Below are 18,771 nucleotides of genomic sequence, written 5' to 3' on the forward strand. Positions count from 1 at the left end.
TCGGAGCTGTACAGGCTTCAATCAGAATGTTGGAAGACTTCAGACAGTGGATTGGAAAGGATTAATAGCTGTCTACAAATATCTGAAGGGCTGTCACAGTGCAGAGGGATCAGCCCTATTCTCATCTGCACAAGGAAAGACTAGAAGCAATGGGATGAAACTGAAAGGGAGGAGACACAAATTAGATATTAGACAGTGAGGGGGATGAAGGAGTGGAACAGGTTACCATGGGAGGTGGTGAGTTCTCCTTCAAATGGAAGTGTTCAAACAGAGGCTGGACAAACATCTGTCCGGGATGATTTAGTGAATCCTGCACTGAGCAGGGGGTTGGACCCGATGACCCTGGAGGTCCCTTCCAACTCTACCATTCTAGGATTCTTAATCCTTTAGTGACCATCCATACGTGTTCAAAGCCCAGGCACCCAGGACGTGAAATCTACAGGGCTGTAAAAACAGGCTGGCTCTGTAGACTAAAGGCCCGGGTCCGTGTGACAGCTCCCTGCTCTCATCTACCAGAGGAAGCAAAGAGCTTCACATCACTTCAGGGAAGTAGTGATCCTCCGGCGCAGCTGAAACTCGTGTTGAAGGTTCGGCAAGAGTTTCCCATTGCTCTTAATGAGACCTCGCATCGCACGCGGTGCAATGTTTTTGCCAGCCCCATTGAAAACAATGTGCAATACTTTCCGAGGGAACCCTCAGACAGGACATGCCGCGATTTTTTCCCTCCACTGTGATGCAGGAAAAAAAAAAGGCTCCTCTATATGAACCCCTTTCAAAATAAAGAAAAATAAGATTCATGCAAGATTTGTACGCACCGCAGCCCATTCATTCTGCCGACAGAGCGCCAAAAATCACATACAGGCTGCGATTGGCACTGCGCATGCCCGGTATTCTGATGTTACGGACGTGCGCAGCTCGATTCTTTTTTCAAGTTCCCCGCTTTGTGCAGAATGGGGCTGCATATCGAAACGCTGCCCCTCCACAATGCCTGCAAATGGTCAGTGTTGTATATGCAGCTCTTCAAGGGCTGCGTATAATACGGAGAGGAATAGAGCGTGCTGTGATTTATGTCTCCTGCGTATCGATACGCAGTGCCCACACGCCGCTCTGCATGGAAGCATGAAATTCATAGACTCACCAGGTGTTACACACGGAAGATACACATGTGTAATACGTGGTGACAATACGTCCATGTGAATGAGCCCTTATTCTGTGGATGTCTACTCGATGTTTTCAACACAGGACATGACCGCTACCACCATTTGCGTGTTATTACTTTATCCTAAGCTCTCACTCACGACCTGAGGGTTGTGGGTTCAATTCCCACATGGTTTCAGGTAGCCGGCTGAAGTTTGACTCATCCTCCCGAGGTCGGTAAAATGAGTACCCAGCTTGGTGGGGGGTAATAAATGAATTACCTGAAAGTGCTGCGGAATAAGTTGGGCTATACAAATAAGATTTATTTAAGTAATCAATGCAAAAATCCAGGTAATTCCTAAGGGTTCACTTACTTTTTCTTGAAACTGTATTAACACAGTTCTCCTCTAGTCTGAGGAACCGCAGTGAGGAATACGCAGGGTATAGGGAAACGGCCTATGATGTCACTAGACCAAAATCCCTAGAATACTGATGACTTCCTCTCGGCGGTAACAATCCAGCAGTTAGAGGAAGCCGAACAGTCGCTCAGTGTCATTATTCAGCGTTTTTGGACAGCCATGTGGTATAATTAGGGGTGCTGCTCGTCCCGGACGTGTAATGATTACTGTGCTGCTTCCTATTATGTCACCAGCTGTATGGCTATACAATGTGGATGGGGGGGGGGGGGGGGGGCTCTACAACTGGCGCGATGTGGAATAACAGACTCATTGTCCTCCTCAGCGGCTCCTTTCACTGCTGCCTTCCTTATTCTTACTAATAAGAAGATAAAAATGAGAGATCACTTTGAAATGCTGCCAGTCTTGTAGGAAATTACCATAAGCAGCTTTCTCATCCTTTGTCCGTTAGTGAAACGGGGTCCATTAGATGAAGAGCATCAACTATGACCAAAGACAAGGCCGGTCTGTGTAGGTTGTCTTCTCGGTGCTCGATCTCATCTACACGTTGCTTCAAAATAATAATATGTCCTATTTTTATTGCTCCAATGTATCTCAAGAGAAAAATAAAGCAACGTTGCAAATGATTTTAACTAAAAAAAGTCCAATCGTCTACAGCTCCTATACAGACCTATGTGTCTCCATGGTAACAGACTACAAACAAAGCCTAAGTTGTCTGATCCTCCAGTCACATTGCCTTTCATGGGTCTGCTTGTTCTTACTAACGTACAATAAGCAGGGGACAGATGGAAATGGAGGTAACTGCAGATCAGAGGACATGAAGTCTTACTATGGAGACACGTAGGAGCTGTAGTCAGACACGAGAGGCAACTTTTAATTAAGATTGTTTGCAAAGTTGCTTTTTTAAAAATTTTTTTAGACACATTGAGCCTCCAGTGTAGAATTAGCCTCCAGCTCACAGATCTTTAGTGACGTTTTTTTCTTTTATGCACAGTATAGCGCAGGGTTTTCCCGAACTCCGATCCTCACGACCCCCCCAACAGGTCATGATTGGAGGACATCCTATAGAGAGGACATCTGTGGCAGCGTCTGCCTGTGCAATACTGAGGAAATCCTGAGAAGCTGACCTGCTGACGTTTGGTTAACACTGGTATAGCACATTTTACTTGTTGGGGCGGCTTCACACGAGGGTACGCACAAACGTGCACGCTGCAGCGCAACATATTTGCACTTTGAACGAGGTTGATTTGGTGCGTATGCAGGGCATGTTTCATTGCGCGCAGCAGACAGACGCCCTGATTTAAAGGGCTATTAACCTGAGGTGCTCTTTTTTTCACGGAATTGCACAGCGTAATGTGCATTCGGGCGCGTATTTACACACCTACCATAGACTTCTATGGGGACGCTTGTAGCACAAATGCGCACAAAAATAGAGCAGATCCTACTTTTTTTTTTTTTTGCACGTGTGGAAAAAAAAAAAAAATCAGAAAATGTGCACAAACCCATTGATATCAACGGGTTCTATTCTCGGTGTTGTGCGCGTAAATCTGTGTGAAGCCGCCCTTAGAAGGATACAAAGCATCACTGAATTTTTGTGTAGAAAAGCAGCAAAATGTCACAAGTACGAAGCCAAGTTTTTTGCATGCCTAACCCCTTAGCTCGACAGGGTTTTCCATGAGCAGTACACCAGGGAAATGTAGGGAGACCCGGAAGTGGAGCCCGCGCCATAACTGGCGGGTGACAGCTGAAAGTCACCGCAATAGTTTAACCTCTTAGTTGCCTAGGTCAATACTGATTGTGGTGTCTAAGCCTGTAAACAAAGGGGTAAGAAGTCAGTCAGAGCCAATAAACAGAGACGGGGACCCCTTCCTTCATCATCATCATCTCTCATCAGCTGATGGTTGCCATTGCAGCCTGGGAACTGGTGAAGGTTCCCCGAACTGCCAACGGAATCATGCCTAAGGTTCGTCTATTAAAGGGGTTGTCCCGCGCCGAAACGGGTTTTTTTTTTTTTTTTAACCCCCCCCCCCGTTCGGCGCGAGACAACCCCGATGCAGGGGTTAAAAAAACAAACCGGAGAGTGCTTACCTGAATCCCGGCGGTCCGGCGTCTTCATACTCACCTGCTGAAGATGGCCGCCGGGGTCTGCTCCCTCCGTGGACCGCAGCTCCTCTGTGCGGTCCATTGCCGATTCCAGCCTCCTGATTGGCTGGAATCGGCACGTGACGGGGCGGAGCTACACGGAGCCGGCATTCTGCACGAGCGGCCCCATTGAAGAGAGCAGAAGACCCGGACTGCGCAAGCGCGGCTAATTTGGCCATCGGAGGCCGAAAATTAGTCGGCACCATGGAGACGAGGACGCCAGCAACGGAGCAGGTAAGTATAAAACTTTTTATAACTTCTGTATGGCTCATAATTAATGCACAATGTACATTACAAAGTGCATTATTATGGCCATACAGAAGTGTATAGACCCACTTGCTGCCGCGGGACAACCCCTTTAAGCCCTACGGCATGGCTTAATAGATAAACAATAAAAGTATAGTATGCTGCAATGCAGGAGTGTCGCAGTACATTGTACAAGTGATCAAGCTATGGCAAGCGGATAGATTATTTCAAATGTTTTAAAAATAAAATTAAAAATAAAAGAAAACCCTTTTAACAAATTTATAACCCGCAAACAACAATTTTCAGAAAAAGACGGTAGAAAAAGTCTGTATCAGGTCAGACCATTAGTATGCTGTGCTGAATGTGGGCCTAATTCACCTAATGTTATGCGCCAGACTTTATGAAGTTGATAGACATCAATTTTGCTGACTATTTTTGGTTGATAAATCGTCACTTTTTGTAAATCAGCCCCTATACATCAACTACCGTGTTTCCCCGAGAAGAAGACACACTGTCTTATATTAATTTTTGCCCCAAAAGAGGCACAGTGTCTTATTTTCAGGGGGGGGGCGGGCTTATACTCACTTGGTCTGTGGTGTCCTGATGCCAATGCTGGCTGCTAGTCTCCGGCGGCGATGTGGCAGTCTGCTGTGTCCTCCATGCCAAGGTATCTTCTTTCTGGTAACAGGGCAGCCTGCCGCAGCGCTGGGAACCATCATGAGGGACTCAGACGCCGCAGGCCAGGTGAGTATCAATGTTTTTTTGGTTTGTTTGGCTTTTTAGCTAGGGCTTATTTTCGTGTGTGTGTGTGTGTGTGTGTGGGGGGGGGGGGGGTATATTTCAAGCTTTCCCCGAAAACAGGGGTAGGTCCTAATTTCGGGGAAACGCAGTAATTCATGAACTTTCATTTTCCTGATATTTGGCCATGTAAATATGCCCTCAATCAGCTAGAGAACAAATGCTCGTTTATTAGCCAAGTGGGATGTATGTCGTCTAAAAGGGTCATTTATACTACAGGAAAGAAAAAAAAATCTTAGTTGCCAACAGCACATCTCCCTGTATGAACGGGGAATGTGCTGCCGACATCGATGAGACTATTGCTGAGCCAGCGCTGACCTCTGTAAAGGCCATTTAAACGAGCGTTGATCTCATTGAATTAAATGCTCTTGACCTTGTAAGAGAGACCTACCACATGTAAAGTCAGTATTTGTAACTTCTATCAGACTATAAGAGCTCACGGGATCCTACAGACATTACATAAGCATTTTCTTACCTTCCTCATCATACTCAACTTCCTTAAGGAACAGTCCAGATGGTGGTGCGACAATGGCTCCCGGGAACATCGGTGGCCTACGCTCTTCCAGATGAAATTTTATTTGTTGCGGTGTGAGATTCCCCAAACCTACAGCGACCAGAGCGCTGGTCATCCTCCGAACCTGGAACACAAGAGTAGTTCATTATATATTCGTAAGAGGAGGAGCTTATCAGCAGTAATCAGAAGCCTCGGAGAGCAGCTAGTGTCCATCATCATTGTTAAGTAAGCTCACAAACGCATTTAAGAGAGGTTTTTAAAAAATTCTACATTGATGACCTTATTTGTAGAACGAACCATGATTCTGTGATTGGTGCGGGTCCCAACTCTACACTGCAATACCGATACGGCATCATATGCCTCCGGGCCGTGTTTGGTACTGCAGCCCAGCTAGTTTCACTTGAATGGTTGCACACATATGGTTGTAGTTGTGTCAGCATTTCAGTCAAGAGGTTACAGCAATACAGCAAATGCCGCCACTCGTTCTGCAGTGAGCCTACACCCATCATGCATTGACAGTCTATCCTATGGACAAATCCCACTAAAACCTCTATAGCACCGCCTATTGCTTATCCTGAGCTGTGATTGGGTAACCAGAAAAGGCCCTACTGCTTTGACTGCACATAGCTTGGGAAGCTGTGAGTGTAACAAGTGGCGCTGCTAATTAATAGTGGACGCTTCCCCCTGCATCCTACCCCTACTGCCATGACTAACATGCTACCGGTCAGTGGTTTTACAGAGAGGGGGCTCCCTCTGTAAGCCCATTGGTGACTGGTTACCATAGCAGCCAGGGACCCAACAATGCCCCCCAGGTCTGCCATGTACTGAAGCCTATTAAGCCCTACCTGAAACAGGACTTGATGGGCTGCCTGTCAGAGCAACACTGACAGGCATAATACATTACAATACAGAAGCATTGCAGTGTATTATTGAACTTAGCAAAATGTTCACAGGATCAAGCCCCTTACCGAAACAAAAAAATGTTTTCTCCTCATCATGCCTGTAAAAAAATATGGAATAAAAAAAGTCATCAAAAAGTTGTATCTGCCCGAAAAAAGGTACCAGTCAAGACTACAAGTCATTTCTCAAGAAAAAAAAACCACATAAAGATCCAAATGACAGAAAAATAAGTTACAGTTTTTGGAATGCAGCAGCATGATAAAATTTTGTCAAGAGTGTTTTTACCTCTTTTGCAGAGTAAAAACAAACACCTTTGGTAAATGTGGTGTCGCTGTACTGTAACGAGCCATAAAATCACATATCTTTACTGCGTAGTGAACAGCGTAAAAATAAATAAAAAAAAAAAATCATGACAAAATTGCAGTTTTTTCCCCATTAACCACACAAAAGTTTATAAAACGGTATTTAAAAGGAATCTGCCAGCTGGCTAAAGCACCATAAACAAAGTTATATTGCGGTTAGGGGAAGAGACAGGGAATCAGTTGGTGTATTTGTCATACCCTCCTGCGGTGCCTGCCAATGAAGTCTCAGAAGACTTCCAAGGCCACCCATGGTCCTCTGGGAAATTTAATATGCAAATGGACAATGCCTCCACAGCGCCACATATTGGAAGGTAGCATTCTTGCAAGTGAATGTCTGACCTTTTAATAGGTCCTGTAACAAAGACTGGGAATATGAGCCAAAGCCAGAATCTATTCCAGAAGGAAAAGAGAGAACCATGTATGGTCAGCCTGTTTTAGGGTTGTTGCCTCTCATCAGTGTACAGCAGGTTGCTGGCTGGCAGGGTGAGAGGCCTATGATTTGGGTCAGACAATGATGAGGTGCAAAAACCCCAAAACATCGGTTTGTAAATCCACAATTAGTTGGAGGGGAAAAAAAGTCAATTGAATTCAAGGATGCCTAGGATAAAGATATCCAAAGAGAGAAATAAAAAGGAAAGAATAGAAGGAGGACAGACTAGATGGACTACGTGGGACCAGAATGTGGAAAGGGTATAGTACTTGCACTTGATGGCCACAACTGTCTTAGACTATTGATAGTGTTAGACCAGTGCAATGGGAGGATGGAGGTGCAGATCAATCCCCCCCCCCCCCCTCCTCCAACTTCCAGTCCCAGGAGAGATTTTTGCCCAAATGGTCATTTTAAAGATCGCAGTAAGACATTTATTTAAAAGGTGGCATTTTTAAAAATGAAACTATGAACACCAGATTTATTATGCATTTTAGACACTTTTTGCACCTCAATAGACAGTTGTAAAGAGTATATAGAAAAGGGAGTGTGGCAAAGAGAAGGTCCAAAATGTACAAAATGATTGGGATATACCATAATTTTGATACAAAATGCTAGTTGAAAGTAAATCAAGGAAAGTACAACATGTCTACTAATACAAAATATGTATTGTATACAATATGTATGTATATAATATGTCAACACAAAACACCAAAGGTCTCCTGCCCATGGTAAGGTCGGATTCCGCATGCGAAACATCGCAGCAGAATCAGACCTGGCGTCCCGCAGAGACCCCATACTCACCTTTGCGGATCCGCGGCGAAATTATCAGCCGGTGGGCTGGCACACATGTGCAGTGCATGATGTGCCGCCGCTGGGCTGGAGAAGAATCTGTTAACACAGCATTTCTATGGACGACTATTGCTGCAGGATTCGCGGCGGGTGTCTAACCGCCAATCCCGCAGCGATTATCCGTCCATGGGAATTGGCCCTAAAACATTTTAACATCTCCATAAAATGCTGCTCTGAGGATTTGAAGCACGGAGAAACCCAACCCAAGGGAGGCTACAATGGATCATATAGCTAAAAACGCAGAGACTCCTTAAATATGCAAGAACCTTGTCATTTGAGGTCATCATGATAGCAGATGTACAAGCACCATACCTGGTTGTAAGTAAAAGATTTACCTTTGAAGGTAAAATCCCAGAACTGAAGGCTGCTGTATGAAAAGAAAAACAGAGTAAGTGATGTATAACCAGATCTGTATATAACACGTGTAATAAGAGGGGAGCACAGTGTGAAGGTTGAGTTCTTGGCATGATGGTACTGTCTACTGGTCCATAATACCTGCTTACACGAACCAAGAACCATTTGTACCGATCACAACACAGCTCTAGGTCAATCTGGAATCTCGAACAAACCAACAAATGAGACCACGGAGGGTGGGTAGGTTTTCAGTTTTACTGTACCTCAACTGAAAGTCGAATTCACACAGAAAGGAAATTATTTAAGACACTTCCGCCAGTTTTCTGGTAGAAAAAGTTGAACATTTTTGCGCACGCCTGTTTGGCACAAAAATTTGCAACATTTTTTCTTTTTTCCTTCCATTATTCTGCCACGTTCTCAACTTTAAAAAAGTTGGAGGGTCTTAGCAGTGAGGGGGCGACTGCCTGCAGTCTGTCAGATCTACTAGTTTATGGCAGAAATTGGTGTACATTACAGCAGAAATCTACACCTGCTCATTGCCGGCGCCGGTTTCAGATTGTGGCACATGGATGACCCAAAATGCATTAAGAGCCTTGCTTGCACAAAAAGTTTGCAACTTTGCTTTGTTCGTCAGCTCATACCAATTTTGTAGAAAAGGAGACATGGCTTGCCGGTTAGAACGGCCTGCCATCTATATAATAATCGCAGGGTATCCTGCTGCTGGGGCCGCGATCAACTGTAGCGGTTCTTGCAAAAAGTTTTCAATTCCACTGCAGAGCCTCCGCGAGGGCGTGAAGGATCACACTGTCCTGTACATTCTCACTTTCTATCTTCTGCATTTCAGCATTTTATTTTTGGCTGAGGTACCTTTACTGCCTTGTTATGTGGGATATAAGGAGTTTTTTAATGCAATTTTGGGGTAAATATATTTCTAAATTCATATCACGGGTCCCCAAGACTCCAGCAGGAGAAGACGTAACAAGGGAGCAAGACTAAATTATTCTTGATGACCCATAAACTATTAATAAAAGGCGTTTCCTAACAAATCATTCACTATGGAACAGATGACACTGTGGGTGGAGGCTACAAGCCAACACAGTAATGAGATGTTACTGACGGCACATCACTGCACCAGGACATCGTCATCGGAGGAGCAATCCAACTTTGGTCAACATATTTCCATGCGCTCTACTAGAGTATTTAGATGTAATAGATGTATTATCCTGAAGGGGGCAGCAGCATGACCATAGATACCGGGGCCCAGTTACACTAAGAAATCTGACAAGCATACAGCAGTTTGGGGTGAGGGAGCGTTTGCATGGCGGTTTTCACTTCGGTGTGGGATTCCGTCTGGGGGTTCCATCACAGGTGCCAAAACCAGCATTGTGACAGAACCGTTCACTGTCATTAAAGGAGTTTTGCTGTGACTTAAAATTGCTTCACAATCACTCTGTCATTCCTGATTGCTGATCAGGACATGTGACTCTTGCAGCCAATCACTGACTACCTATAGCCAGGGATTGGCTGAAGCAGTCACATGTCCCAGTTAGCAGGAACCAGGAAGGACAGAGTGATTAAGAAGCAATTATAAGTCGTGGGAAAAGCCCTTTAAAGAAACGACCTTCACCATGGTGTCAGTTAAGGAACGCTCCGTTTGTTTAACTTCTAGCTGGAGTATAGAACGATCTAGTAGATTGTTACTCTATACCTCCAAATAGAACGGAAACTGAACCCTTATCGAACGGACACCAAAGTGGTGTTTGTTTCATTGCAGTGAATGGCTCAGTTTAAAGGGTTCCATCACCGTTTTCGGCACCGGTGATGGAACCCACAGACAATGAACGCTCCCTTCGAGGACTTGAGCGTCTATAACCATTTCTGTGGATGGTTTGGTTGCAGACATCTGGTGACCGGCCTACGACATGCTATATATTAACAGGCTGTGAAATGGCGCAGAGTCATACGGTCAGCGAGCGCCATATATCAGCTGTAACAAGTGATGGAACGGGGTTTTGGCTGCAGATTTAGTGCGCCGGACCCAACGTTATTACAAGGTATAAATTTCATGTTTCTACAATGACGGGTGGAGTCGCGGTGACGCACAAAGATTCTGGGGAAAGAAGTTATTTGTAGCAGATGTTCCTCTTCATTCATGAGCGAGCGTCTTCCCGCCTCTGGCATCTCAGCTGCAGGGAAAAGCACCCAAGACCAGCAGACAGACACAAAAAGCTGGATTATTACTCATAGAACAGCAGTTTACAGCGACTCCACCCAAGACTGTCGTATGACCCTGTACTTCTCCATCACACCAGCGGCAGGCTTAGCAGTAATTAATGACAAGTCATTTAAGGCCGTGTTCAGACAGTGTTTTTTTCCAGGCTTTGTCTCAGTTCTGGCTATATTCCCCAAAACACCATTCAGATGAAACTAGGACTCGTAGTCCCTGCAGTAGTAATGGAGACCTACGTTACGTGACTTTCAGACTACCACTTGCCACCAGTGGTAATAGGGGGAGAAGCAATTGACTAAAGTAGTAGACTAAGGCCGCTGTAACACAGCCCACTTTTTACCGTAGCGTTTCAAGCGCTGCACTAATCGCGGTACAGCGCCGCCATTGAGTTCAATAGGGCGTCGCAGACCAGCGTTCAAGCGCGGCGTTTCTAATGGCGCAGATTTCAAGCACTGTCTGCTCTATTTTCGGGCGTTTTAGCGCACCTCATCACAATGATAGGGTGCGTTAAACAACCGATGTACAATGCGTTCAAAAACGCCGCCATTTCGAATCCTAAAGGTGCGGTTTTCCTGTTTTTTTACTGACTGAACACAGACAGGACATTAACTCTTTCCAATCCAGTGTCTGACCTCATCCGACATGGGGATTTCCCTGCATAGCTCCCATGTGGGGCGAGGTCCGACACATGTTTCTAACACTATGCAGAGGAGAGATCCAACGTTGGAGCTCTGTCCTGCATGGTGTTAGAAACATATGCTATACACATTGTATGCAGTAATAGGATGCCTCTGTATGGCACGGAGATAGATTAGAGAAATTAGAAATGAATAGTCTTATTATATAAATGTATGCAATATTGATATACATATACTTACATGATTACTACAAAAGATCTTCCGATGTCAAACACTCATATCTTGCGTTTAAATTTCAAAACATTTCAAAAAATTAATAAAATCATCATGATGGGTCATTTTGAAGTGTTTTTTGTTGAGTAATTTCAAGGAATCCACAACACTCTCACCCTGTGGAGCGTGTAGGTGGTAGGAAAATTGGATTGGAAAGTGTTAAAGTAATTTGGGGTTCTTTTCTGTAGAATGATGGTCCGCGTTAAAGAAAAACAAATCCACAGAATGCCCTATTTTGGTTCATATTCACGGACCAGTTTCACTCATGAAAGTCTATGGGGGTGTAAAGAAAGGCAGTGAACACAGATTTTACATGCGTGTGCACTGCATTATTTTTACGTATGTTGCCAGGAGACAATTAAAGAAGTTTTTCTTTTTGCACATGTGAAAAAAAAACGAGACTGTTCACGTTAATGTTCTCACCAGGGCGCTAGGACGCCATAAGTTCCAGCAGGCAGCGATTGCCTGACGTCTGCTGGGTGAACAGTGGCGTTGCAGCGCTGGAGCAGTGATGGACGAGGATGGGCAAATAATGCTTGATTTGTTATTTTAGGCCATCTGCACCTGACATTTAATTTTCAAAAAGTAACCGGACATCCCCTTTAAGGAGTAATCCATCTACTACAAACTACATTTTAAAAGGGTTCATAATTTCAATCTGCTCATAGACAGCAGCGGTACCACACTGCAGCCTATGGGAAGAGCTGCACTGCGAACTGGCCAATGAGATTTAAAAAAAAAAAAAATTAATTAAAAATATATATATATACATACATACATACATACATACACTGTATATTATATAGTAACCCTTTAAAAAAAAAAAAAAAAAAGTTAAAAATAATAATATATAAAAATTCATAAAAGATTTATTTTGGACAAAAACATGGTTTACCAGAATATTATAAACAGTGATTATTCCGTGAAGGGTTTTGGGCAGGATGAAGGAAATGACACACAGGGTGGGTCAGCGTTGGCTTCCACAGAACCGCCCAGAGACCTCCGGTCTCAGATTGGGTAAAGTTAACAAATATATATCACAAATGGATTAAACATTGTGGAGCTGCTGAAGAAATCCCAATAGGGAAAGTAATGTATGCAGCACATCAGACGTACAGCAAAGGGCAATCCTGTCTAGAGTGCTGTAATAAGCAGGGAGACATATTATATTTATGAGTATCATTTGCTGCTGGATGTCTGTAGATCATTTCCTTTTAATGAATCTAATTGACCAGGCCAAGACTGAGTCACAATGACGGCAGAGAACAAGCCACCCACATGGTAATGTCAGAAGTTTCGCAGATCCCAACCGCGATCTTGCTAAAGTGCTCAATAGAGTTAAATCAGGGAGCGCTCCCAGAAACAGGCCTGTATAGTGTGGCTGTCATCACGCTGAAAAGGACACCTGGGAAGAGCATCGCAAACTGCTGTCAGTCAGCTACTCTCAGCCAATCAGCATTGCATTGAGTGTTCTCTACCATTCCGATTGGCTGACAGCAGTTGGGAAACAGCACTATTCATAATGCTCCTCCCAAATGTCCGTTTCAGTTGGATGCCAGACACAACATACAGCAAGTCTAGTTCTGGAAGCTTGGCATCAGCTAGTTTAATCCTTAATGTCAGGGAATTGGGGGACATCCTGCTTGTATCACCTGTTTTGTAAGGGATTCGGTAACAGGCTGGTGGACGGGGTTATATCCGCCTTCAGCAAAGTCCTGACCGGAGACTGAAATGGTGTATTCTTATGTATGGACCTGAAGCCGCTGAAATCATGTGTCCCAACAAAAAACTGCGCCGCTTCTTGAATCCGCGGAACGTCAAGGTGCCTGAGAATAGATGTGACATAAATGTTAGTTTTAGGCATTCACTATGCCAATCCTGCATCGTCCGATTACGTACGCACGGACCTAATGTCATCATCGCTGGGTCACACTTACCTCTCAGCTGCTGCCCAGCACAGATCGCGTTCAAATACTGGCAAAGATCTGTATTTACATCCGGTGACCACGCGGTAAAAGTATGTCCGGGAGATCGCCTTGAAACGAGCATGAAAGTCGTCACGTACGCGAATGGCCTTTCGGATGCTGCAGGTTGGGAACAGGGGAAATAGATTTCATTTTAAAGTGTCTAAAATGATCCATTTCCAGTAGTTTAGAGAAACCCCAACAAACATATCTTTTACTAGGCAGGATGAGGAGATAGAATATTATAAAAGTGACAATCTGCGCCACGTTTATCAAAATGGCGCACATGGAAATATACATTTGGTGCAGCTCACTAGACACAATATAAAGTTTCACTTCTTTATGCCCCCTCCTAGCTGGGGTGCTTTACACCAATATGTTCCGCCAAAAACATAAAAAAAAATAAATAAATAAATAAATTGTATACGGCGTTTATATAATTCCCACAATTTGAGACTCTTTAGTTCCCTTCTAGACATTTTTCAAACCCGTCAAGGAGAGTCTAACACACATAAATCGGGCTACAGCCTGTATCTGGCATCCTGTTGTCATGGTAACCCGACGGCCCTCCGCGATTACATAGTGGAGGGTCTGATGACCTCACAAGAGGGAGCATGATCGCTTTGTGAACCATTTACACGTCGTGATCTATGTAGGGGGCAGGGGGTTAACAGCGAGGGTCGATTTCCCAATGCACCCCGGCTGTTGCAGCAGGAGGTCGGCCGTCAGTGACTCCCGCTTCCAGATAGCGCGAGATCAGAAGAGATCCCGCGCTATTCCCAGGGCGTAACTGTATGTCCTGTTGCGTTAAATACCACCCTGCCAGGATAGACAGTTACGACCTGTGGCGTTAAGGGGTTAATAAGGTTTCCAGAGAATTGGCTCGTATGACATGAGCAAAGTATGAAAGCCGTAGCTTGGCGATATTGCTTTCTAGTGATACTTTTGGTCCGACACGGTCTAGGATCGCCTTATTTGTGACCATCTCTGTCCGTGGTATGCGCAGCACCACCGCTCAAAGGCTCAAAGGCCCTTTCTTGAGTGTCCACCTTTCCCATATGTAGTTATTGGGAAGATGATGGCATTAATTACTCGGATCTTTGTTGTAATGCTGATGTCTTTGCTCTTCCATACCGTCGCCATTCCTTGCATTGGACTACGGCCAAGGCTGATTCTTCGTTTGGTTCCAGGCCCCGTTTCTCCACTGCGGTCGATCTTGGATCCAAGGAAAGTGAAATCTTGGGCTGATTCAAGTTCTTCATTGCCGATTGTTATGCGCGGTACAACATTGCTTGCTGTGGTCAGCAGCTTTGTTTTTAAATATTGAGATACAGTCCCATGTGTTCGCTTTCTTTTTTGACTCTTCGAATTATAGGAAGAGGAAAACTGGATGCAAGCCGGGGACGGACCAGTTATATGGTGGAAACAAACCATGCCGATGATCCTTATTGACCAACAGGGCGCATCAACCTTCCATCATTCTGAACAAGAAAGCTCAGCAGGCTGAAGGTTGGGGCTGGATCCATGTGAAAGCCTCCATAGAAGATGTGAATGGAGCCAAACTTAGTAAATCTCCTCCTCCAAACAGTTACAGTAAAGCGACCCTCCAGTTTTGGGATAAGATTTAGTCCCGGGACCAGAGGGACTGATCTGTTGGTTCCAGGGCCGGTTTTAGGCCGCCCAAGATGGCCAATGCAATCTTTAGACTACCTAATACTCCACAGTTTATTGGTATTGTACTATGGTATAACTGGCTTTAGGATTGGCCAGAACTGCTCATATGATCAGTAGTAGCCAATCAGAGAGCAGTGGACAGTTTGCATTAAATAGTTAGAAAATTGCTGACGCTATCTTGAACAAAGCCTCGTGTAGAGAAGTGTGTTATGGCAGCAGAAATGCAGTCCTAAGCTCTCGCTCACGACCTGAGGGTTGTGGGTTCAATCCCCACTTGGTACAAGTAGCCGACGCAAGGTTCCATCCTTTCGAGGTCGGTAAAATGAGTACCTAGCTTGCTGGGGGGTAAAAGATGACTGGGGAAGGCAATGGCAAACGTCACCCTAGGAGTCAGTTATGGATCAGCGCTTGCACCAGGGGACTTTACCTTATCCCGCGAAACAGAGAAGAAGAACTGCAGGTAATAACCCCCCTATCCTTTCGGAGCGGTGACCGAATTTTGTCCTGAAACCAGACGGTCGCCTTAAAAAGATATTTGCTGGTTCTTTAATCTTTAGACACTAAAGAATATTAATGGTTAACATACTAATGCTTTCAATACACAGATTTCCCAAAAAGCAGGGGTCCCCTAGGCTTATGTACTAGACCTATTCCCTCTCCCCCTCAAGGTAGAGCTGAGTAGCGAGTCCCATCGTGCTAATTAGTTACTATGGGAACGTGTTTTGTGTGCGAGCGATGCATTATGGACAGGAATGTACGGTTATCTGTGTTCACGAGCCAGAAATCATTGCCGCTCCATCTCATCTGTTAGCAGCAGTAAACACGCCGCGCGTCGCCACTTATCTCCTTTACTGGATTTCTCCTGACTCGCCAGAGGCATCTGCAATAGATTTGAAAGCGCAATGTTGTCCCGACCTCAGCGCCAGCTTATCCCCTTATAATTAAAACAAGAGACAATTGCAAACTGAAGCACTTGACTTGCAGCATCCCGAGACCTCAGAACGTCTTCCAGGATCATCTTTGGCAATAGGGGAATACAAGCCGTGGCATCGTCTATCTGGGTCTATGAACATACATGGATGGACAGAGCAGAATTTTGTGCAATTACAGATTAAGTGAAATTACAGAAAAGGTGAAAATCTGACCCTCATTGAAAATGGGAGACCACCTCCAACTGTGCAACCTGCAGAAAACAAAGTTAGCACCTCAAAACAAAGAAATCAATGGGCACCTATATTGTGGCCGCAATGCAAAGCAAAGGGGGGGAAGAGGTGAGGGGGTGCAAGAAAAAAAGTATATTGCACAGATAGGCAGTCTGCTTGTATTCTGTTTACAGAGAAAGCAGCAAGATAGCACCATATGCACACACTAGAACAGCTCAGCAAAAAATACAGAACCAAGCTCAAAACATAAATACAGCACCAGAACCAAGCTCATGACAATATACAGCACACAACCAATCTCATAAAATACATAAAGCACCTGAACCAAGATCATAACATAGCTGTAGCACCAGAACCAAACACCTGGCATACACCACCAGAACCAAACTAATAACAAATACAGCACCAGAACCAAGCTCATAAATATAGCACTAGAGCAGAGCTTAGAACATAACTACAGCACCAGAACCAAAGTTGTGAAGTAAATACAGCACCAGAACCAAACTTCTAAATACAGTACCAGAACTGAGCTCATAATATAAAGACAGCACCAGAACCAAAGTCATGGCATACAGTACCAGAGCCAAGCTCATAACAAATACAGCATTGACCAATTTCAGAACAGATACAATACCAAAACCAAGCTCCTAATCTAAGTACAGTAGCAAAACTATGACTATTACGGGGCGCCGATGCGGTAATGGCAACACCTTGGGACATCAGAGGGAAGGAGACAGAGCCAGGAGGAGGAGGATTCATGTAGCTTCACAAGATGCTGCTGCACAGAGAAAGATGATCATCTGGCCAGATGGACCTAAGAAGGGTGGGGAGGAACGCCACTAGCCTACATCTGCCTGGGCCCCCCCTACAAGCTGGTGGCTGGCACCCAGTGCAACCACACAGGTCACACATTGCCAGTGCCAGCCATGTATGCAACCCTTATAGGTGCTGTTGCATCTTTGTGGGTGGGGTGGGAGTATTAGTGAAGCTGTCGGTATACTATATATGTCCTGATTTATTAAGCCCGTGAATGAATGGAATTTAAAGGGCCAATTTTTGGACTCCGCACTGAGACACTGACCTGATGGGCTCAGGTTGTAGATGGTAATTCAAAGCTTCCACCAAGGTTTCTTCTGAGAATGGAGATTTATCTGGGGTTCTCTCAATGTCCACATGTGCAGAATTACAGATTGCATGAACTCCAGAGTCTGTACGGCTGGAGATGGAGAATGTCACTTTGCCAACTGGCCTGAGCTTCTGTGCTGCCATCTATGGGCAAAAAAATAGGAAGAAATTAGATCATAATCGTTTTTATAATAACAACAACAACTAAAATTATATATACATACACACATTTTCCAATAAAACAAATTTAATAGTATCAGAATTAGTCACACGACCCCTAGTGGGAATTAATGGGGTTATAACAATGGCAGTTTATCACAGCCCCTTCAACTGGTAATGTGTAGGATTACGGTAAAGGGGTTATCCAAATGGAAAAAGCATAAAACAAAACAAACAAAAAAAAACAGTACTCACCCAGTTTCCCCACCCGGCTCTATTTCCATGCAGACCAAAGTGGCGTTTCGTACTGCTGCAGCCAATCAGTGGTTGCAGCGGTCATGTGCTAAACTCCTGGCATGAAGCTTATACCACTGGCTGGAAAGGTCACATGGTGTGCACTTATAAACAAAGATTAAAGGGGCAGCAGGAGAGCGGGTGCTGGATTGTTGGAGAAACCAGGAGCAAGTGCTTGGTTTTTTTTTTTCTCTTTTCCTACACAAATTCCAGCTGCTCTTAGGTTTTTACCCCAAAGTTGGATAAACCCTTTAATGCCAAATTTATCACAGCGCCATCTAGTGGCAAAGTGTATAATGGAGGTATTTACAAGTGGAATGGCCATTTCTATAGCACCTACACCTTCCACTTACATCAGTATCCCCACTAGGGCTGACAATACACAAGTCCACTTTATAAATATTTATGCCGGCGGTGTTAGATGCGATCCCTATCCCATCAGCCCAGACGCACATTAGACGATGCACTTGGCTGACGCCTCGTATCCCCTCCGTAAGCTCCTCACAGTTTGTACAGTGCATGGAAGAAAAAAAATATGGAAGAAAAATGTAGATTTTGTAACCAAAACAAGCTGGGGTGAGCCTGGGAACCAGAACGAGACATCGGTCTCCGTCTGCGTTGTTTCAATGTACATGTGGTTTTCATTATAGAGAAAAATCCGAGCATTCGTGATCAAGAGGACTCAAGATATTCCCTGAGAAATACCGCATTCTGATGACGAACGCGACATTTATACGAAGGCCAATGTAAACCGCGGTTACTGCGATGCAGAACACACTGCAATACTTGGGCTCAGTCCTATCTATAATCCGACATAATGCTACTCTGTAAAACAAGAATATATTATGCTTGGTCGGTGACTACTACATTATGCTTGGTCTGTACTGAAAGCGCTGCAGAATAAGTTGGCGCGATACAAAAAAAGATTATTATACTGCCATTGGACAGTATAAAATCGGTGGGGCTGGCTGCACGGCTCTGCAGTTGACTATTTCCATTTTTTTCTATACTCCTGTCCATTCACTCTGATAGGCTTTTTTTTTTTTAGATTCGGTTTCTGGCGACGTCAAGTGGGTGGTCCCAACCAAGCATTAAAAATGGGC

The 18,771-nt window shown here is 44.5% G+C and overlaps 1 protein-coding gene across 8 annotated transcripts in view; it reads right to left on the reverse strand.

The window, feature by feature from the left end:
- PUSL1 (pseudouridine synthase like 1) overlaps positions 1–18,771 on the reverse strand; it is a 50,961-nt gene that overhangs the window by 1,057 nt on the left and 31,133 nt on the right. For 3 of the 8 annotated variants that reach the window (XM_066606820.1, XM_066606824.1, XM_066606825.1), the window contains 5 exons: positions 17,172–17,359; positions 13,227–13,373; positions 12,942–13,115; positions 8,107–8,161; positions 5,215–5,377 (listed from right to left, as the gene is read on the reverse strand). In XM_066606820.1, coding sequence (XP_066462917.1) covers positions 5,215–5,377; positions 8,107–8,161; positions 12,942–13,115; positions 13,227–13,373; positions 17,172–17,359 — 727 coding nt within the window. The remainder of the gene's footprint in view (positions 1–5,214; positions 5,378–8,106; positions 8,162–12,941; positions 13,116–13,226; positions 13,374–17,171; positions 17,360–18,771) is intronic. The other 5 variants (XR_010793136.1, XR_010793137.1, XR_010793135.1 and 2 more) reach the window with 5 other exon arrangements.

The sequence above is a fragment of the Eleutherodactylus coqui genome, chromosome 6 (genome assembly GCF_035609145.1).
Source record: "Eleutherodactylus coqui strain aEleCoq1 chromosome 6, aEleCoq1.hap1, whole genome shotgun sequence".
NCBI lineage: Eukaryota > Metazoa > Chordata > Amphibia > Anura > Eleutherodactylidae > Eleutherodactylus > Eleutherodactylus coqui.